The sequence below is a fragment of the Engraulis encrasicolus genome, chromosome 16 (genome assembly GCF_034702125.1).
Source record: "Engraulis encrasicolus isolate BLACKSEA-1 chromosome 16, IST_EnEncr_1.0, whole genome shotgun sequence".
NCBI classification, from domain to species: domain Eukaryota; kingdom Metazoa; phylum Chordata; class Actinopteri; order Clupeiformes; family Engraulidae; genus Engraulis; species Engraulis encrasicolus.
The window spans coordinates 27,533,779-27,539,847 of NC_085872.1; the positions used below are offsets into that span (position 1 = coordinate 27,533,779).

Below are 6,069 nucleotides of genomic sequence, written 5' to 3' on the forward strand. Positions count from 1 at the left end.
GCCTAAAGTTGATGTGTCCTGTGAAAATGTTACTAGTCAAATCAGCGTTTATTTGCAATTATAGGCCTAGGTGATAATTTAAATTGTTGCCTATTAGCCTTGGCCTACATGGGTTCGCAATGTTTGTAAACACAATGGGTGTTTCTCAAAACCTATCAGTGCATTTCCAAGTGTATCAGCCTAATTAGACACGCTCAGTGATTGGTTACTCTTTGGTGAATTCTAGGAATATCCAATCACTGGGTGTGACTAATTAGGCTGATACACTTGGAAGTGCTATGCACTAGGTTTTGAGAAATACCCAATGTTTTGAGGAGGGGCCAGACACTGGCAGCCAACCACGTGAGCTAATATTTTGAACCATAGCAGTTTCCATCAATCAGAAGTTGAGTTGTGCGCAGCTAGAGTCCCGCAGTGAGGGGAAAACAAAAATGTACAACCCATGTATATATAGCCTACTTTCCATCATCGAAAGGCAATAAAAACCTAGGAATCCCCTTTTGTAGTGAAGGGGAGTAGAGTTGCCCAGCTGGGACTTGAACCCAGATCTAGTAAACTGGGGCTCTGACCCCAGAAGGTCTGGGTTCGTGTCCCAGCTGGGCAACTCTACTCCCCTTCGCTACAAATGGTGTCAGAAGTGGGATGTCTACAGTGAGGCCATTGGAGGCGTAGCCTACCCACTGTGTGTGAGCCGTAATTCCATGTGAGGGTCTCTTCATCTCTACATTTCTTATAATAAGCAATTATTTCTCAAAGCAAGAAAAAGGAGGGTGCATAGGCTAAACTGCACAAGAGTGGTTTATGAGTTAAGTTTTTTGGTTCCTGCAATATGTGACGGAGATGTTCTGGTACAGTCCGTCCCCATCATCGGGGACGCAAACCTGTGACCTCGTCAATTACAAGAGTACGGAAATGGGAGACACAGTACAATACCACTGGACTAAAGGACCAGTCCTCCAGCCCAACGGCATCGACACTGTATCAGGCTTTCGGGAGGGAGGTTTACTAACGTTACACACTAACTTTATCCTCCGTTACACTCTCCCCTCACTCCCATCCGGGTCATGGCACCACTGTGACGGAGGTGTTCTTGCACAGTCCGTCCCCCTCGGGGACACGAACCTGTCACCTCGTCAACTACTACAGTCCGGAAATGGGAGACACGATACCGCTGGACTAAAGGTCCTCCAGCGCAATGGCATCGGCACTGTATCAGGCTTTCGGGAGGGAGGTTACCTCCGTTACAAATTCAGTGGATAACATTGGAAAAGGAAAAGGAACGTTGGGAAAGTGGGACAGCTGGTGAGGTGGGAAGGAGAAGACTGGCCCAATCTCCCAGACTAGGTTAAAAAAAACTTCCCAGTTGATCTCTACTCTGGAAAATGGTCTTCATTACACCTCCTTTATCTTGTGTCTGTAAGTGTGTGTGTGTGTGTGTGTGTGTGTGTGTGTGTGTGTGTGTGTGTGTGTGTGTGTGTGTGTGTGTGTGTGTGTGTGTGTGTGTGTGTGTGTGTGTGTGTGGACTGTTTCAATCACTGCATTATGGAACTCTTAACCACTGGACATACTTCTTTTGTTCTTATCACAAGGAAAGACTGTGTGTGTGTGTGTGTGTGTGTGTGTGTGTGTGTGTGTGTGTGTGTGTGTGTGTGTGTGTGTGTGTGTGTGTGTGTGTGTGTGTGTGTGTGTGTGTGTGTGTGTGTGTGTGTTTTAAACCAAATTTGGATTGTGCCATGATAATTGTATATCTGTCAATCCAAATAAAGAAGTAAACTGTGTGTGTGTGTGTGTGTGTGTGTGTGTGTGTGTTGTCCAAAACACTTCTGCTTGTAGGCTACTAAGCGGTGACATTGTGAGGAATCTTCACCCCTATCATCTCTGTGCAATGCCTGCTTTATGATAATTTAACCCATTGTCTTCATGCACCTTACCAGAATCTATGTTTTACCTTAATTACTGTGTAATGTGTCTTTTTTCTTAGGCTAAAAAACATAAACCTAGGCTATGCACATTTTTGAAATAGAGGGGGGCGGGTTGGGAGAGAGAGAGAGAGAGAGAGAGAGAGAGAGAGAGAGAGAGAGAGAGAGAGAGAGAGAGAGAGAGAGAGAGAGATCAATTTCAATGAATAAGGTCTGAATTAACGCCATGGTGAGATGTGGTAAATACATTTTATGAATGTTTTTCACAGACAGAGTCCTATAATAAAAAAAAAATATTGATACAGGCTAAGTTCATTTAATGTGAACATGGAGAAATTACATTTGACACACCAGAGGCATTTCTTAAAGTGTTTTAGCTCAAGTGCTAGTTTGCAACACAGTCCACAACAGGCCCTCAAAAAAGATAGAACAATCAAAATACGAGGGCACAAAAATACAATACAATGAGTGTGTTCAGCGGTAGAATAAGAGCATGGTCGCATCTATAATCTCCTGGGATGCTTTATGGTCTCCAGCGCCGCCAAATATTGTCCAATCAAACGCATTGAAATCCCCACACTGGACCAGCGCACCAATGGGATAATATCCTCCTCCACCAATGCAGTACTGAAACAGATCAGACAGGATTACATGTCTTGGATTTATGTATTCATTTCACGCTATTTAACATTTTCATGATAAATTGAAGCTGTTTCACCCACATGTTGAGGATTGCATTTCTGTGGCTTGACACCTGAGCAGATAGCCATGGGTGCTTTTTCAGTGTTGAACACGCTGAAGGTAACAAAGCCAGGTTCAAAGTCATCTGCAATAGAAGCACATTGGTTGTTATTCCCTCCTGGCCCTTTTCCTCTTTGAGATAATGAGGTGGTCTCAGATGTACAGTGTGAAGTGAAAGTCCCATTGAGAAACTCCAACTCCCATTGTCATTTGTGACTCAGCACTCCACAGCACACAACACTGCACACAACGAAATTGCCTTTATGCCTCACCCGTGAAAGTGTGTTATGTTACCTTTGACTGCAGGCCCATAAAGTTTAGTTGTAGACTCTTTATCCCCTTTATCATAAACAACAGGGGCAGCGATTCCACTCCGCACACCCTCTGTATTTTCAGTTTTCTCTTTGCAATCTCCCTTTCCAGTCTTCAGGGGGTGTCTCTATAAAGCACATCAAATAAAACAAGTATGATTCATGCCATGCTAGTTTTGATTGCCTACATCTTTGATCAATGTGTGGCTATTAGATATACATAATTCATCGGCTAAATGGTGTAATTCATTAGACTGAAAATGTTTGAATGTTTTTCAAAATATGTCAACTTCTGTGGGCCTTAAATGTAAGGGATCCAAGAGGCACTGAAATGTGTCATGCTCCCATCATGCCACTTGGTGTCAGTGTTTGCACCTTGAAAAGATGATAAAGATTTCCTCCATGATCAGCAAGGAAATGTGTCTCCGTGTGGTAACGGAGAATAGAAGTGTTGGACCAGGCTCCTTGTTCCTCATTGTTTGGAACATGCCATACTGAAACATCCTGGGCTTTAATGTCATAGTACCCAGGATTCTGTAGAGCAAAAGTAAAAAGAGTGTGAGTCTTAATGAGGGTGGTTTTTTGGGGGGTCAACTGTGGCTGTTGCAAGAGAACAAGAAGAGACATAAAACTGTTACACTTGGATTCAGTGTTATCAAATTAGATCAAACACACACGGGAGCTAGTTTTCTGTGGCTTTACTCCATGCTGGTCAACGTAGAAGAGAACCTTACAACATAGGTCAAGGGGATTAACGTATACAGTAGACGTGCTGACGTCATCCTGAGTACATGACAAAAACAGTATCTATATTTCCAGTGTACAGAAACAGTCAGAGCTGACTGTGTTAGATTACTGTATTGCCAATGTCACATCTATTTGGTGCCTACATTTTATCAATAAATGCATCAGCTTTATGAAACTTGTGAAAATGAAAACTTAGCGAGGAGTGAAAACTTGTGAGGAATGAGAAAAATCTCACTGTGAAGATAGTTGCAGTATATCTAGTTTTGCAAGGGTCAAAAATCACAAACAATTCAGGGTCTAAAACTTGGCCATTATGACCCCCCGATGACAGCGACGTGGCTCAAATTAATCCCAGTATGACCTACTAACTGGAGCCACTGAGCAGATGTCATTAACATTTTGAACTCTATTGCATGGAATATGCTATTGACCTAGTTTTATTCGACACAATCCTATTGGTTATATGTTTTTCTTTTCCTTTTTGTTGAAGTGTGTGTGTGCATGTACGTGTGTGTGAGTGTTTGATAATATTGATGTTCATTATCTATTCTTATCTAATGACAGGTGCTTGTTATGTGATGAGCAGCTTTTGATCAATGAAGCCAACTCCAGCATAAGGAATATAAAGAATGTAGAGAGTGTAGAGAATATAAAAAGTGTATTCAACCTTGAAGTTGAAGGTAAAAAGCTCGCACATCCAGGCGTCTGACCTGGGAGCAGGACCAATGAATATCCAGATAAAAAAGAAGAGAAGTCCGCTACAACCAGGATTTAATGCTCCCAATTATGTTTATTTTATTTTTTTCCGTGACGTTTCGGGTAGAACCCTTCTTCAGACGTCAAAAGAAGGGTTCTACCCGAAACGTCACGGGAAAAAAATAATAATAATAATTGGGAGCTTGAAATCCTGGTTGTAGCAGACTTCTCTTCTTTTTTATTTTGTACCATACCTTGAAATCGTCATCTGTGGCAGCTTCTGCTGTCCCAAAAGTGACCCTGTTGGCCCATGTATTGTCACCCTCTGGTTTGTTGGGGTTGTCTCCATTTTGACTTGACCAACGGTCACCTCGGGTACACTTCCCCATGATGTCATTTTCATGAACGCTGGCCACAAGGGTCCAGCCCCCACCCGCCGTGGTCATGTCACAAAACGTCTGATAGGCAACACCACTCTTGGTGATGAGGAAGTAAATGCCATCTATTAAAAATGACACATGACAAAATTAATGACAAAATGACAAAAGACCAATTAGGCTTTGTGTCAATATCATCAACAAGCAATATATATATTTAAATCCATAAGATTCACAGCACTTACCCTCTTTTACCTTGAATGTATCCTTAATTTCTTTGCAACTCTGTCCAATCATTCTCAACTTGCTATGATATCTCTTTAAATTCAGATTTTTATGAAGATCAACAGCAGTTGTATCTGTGAGGAGGAGGGGAGGGGACATGCAGAGAATCATTAACTTCCCGAGAAACTTAAAAAATATATTTTTCTGCAGTGTAGATGTATTTCTCTCAGATTTTTGACTGCGTAATTGAAATAATTTATCAAAAAGTGTAGGTAGGCGCACATCCCAAAGTAACAACTAGCTGCAGAATATCAAAAAACGTACAGTATAAGGAGAAAAAATATTCGCAGACAGCAAAAGCTCCCTTGTCGTGACTTTAATGTGAAAAATGGCACAACATTGTTTTCACATAAAAATCACGAAAAGGGAGCTTTTGCGGTGTGCGAATATTTTTTCCTCCTTTTCTCCTTAATTGAAATAATTGCTCAGGAATTAAAAACAAGTCACTTACTCCAGTCAGCTACTTTACACAGGCCTAGGGTCAGGCAACCCAGCAGGATAGTTCCCCTCAGCATGATGAATTCCAGAGTGAGCCTTTTAGCTCACACACAGGTTTATTTATACTACTGATCGAAACCTGTCACTGTTTCACCAGAATGGAAATAGGCCAGTTTCGTAATAATGAACTTTACCGACTTGCGGGCATCCCTTATTCGTAAATAATCAATGGGGGGTTTTTTAAGGTTATAGGCAACAGCACAATGTTTCATGTTTAAATATATTTAGATGCAAACAATAGGCCTACATGATGACATGCTAATAACATAATGTAACAGTATGTTTGTTATCACTGTAACAAACAATGGCAATCACAACATAGTCCAAAATAAAAAATATATGTTGGATGTACATATTATGAATTTATTTGCATTCTCAAATTCAATTCAGTTCTTTATTCCAGACCCAAGGGGATCCATATCACATATAAAAACAAAGAGCAAAACAAAACAAACAACAAAACAGATATTGCATGGCTCATCTCAAATAAAGGCA

General features: G+C 41.2%; 1 protein-coding gene across 1 annotated transcript; it reads right to left on the reverse strand.

Annotated features, from left to right (window-relative positions):
- Positions 1–2,149: 2,149 nt before the first annotated feature.
- LOC134465546 (intelectin-like) lies at positions 2,150–5,618 on the reverse strand. Its single transcript, XM_063219270.1, has 7 exons — positions 5,528–5,618; positions 5,037–5,150; positions 4,669–4,916; positions 3,347–3,505; positions 2,955–3,099; positions 2,642–2,745; positions 2,150–2,546 (listed from the first exon to the last, which is right to left on the reverse strand). The coding sequence occupies exons 1-7, from the start codon at positions 5,589–5,591 to the stop codon at positions 2,394–2,396; spliced, it is 987 nt and encodes a 328-aa protein (XP_063075340.1). The 5' UTR covers positions 5,592–5,618; the 3' UTR covers positions 2,150–2,393.
- Positions 5,619–6,069: the final 451 nt, after the last annotated feature.

Bases quoted from the DNA above. Each gene is read 5' to 3' on its own strand.
- LOC134465546 (XM_063219270.1), bottom strand. From the start codon at position 5,591: ATGCTGAGGGGAACTATCCTGCTGGGTTGCCTGACCCTAGGCCTGTGT. The intron at 5,151-5,527 runs GTAAGTGACTTG...TCCTCCTCACAG, and splicing joins GTGTAAAGTAGCTGACTGGA to ATACAACTGCTGTTGATCTT. The intron at 4,917-5,036 runs GTAAGTGCTGTG...CATTTTTAATAG, and splicing joins TACATTCAAGGTAAAAGAGG to ATGGCATTTACTTCCTCATC.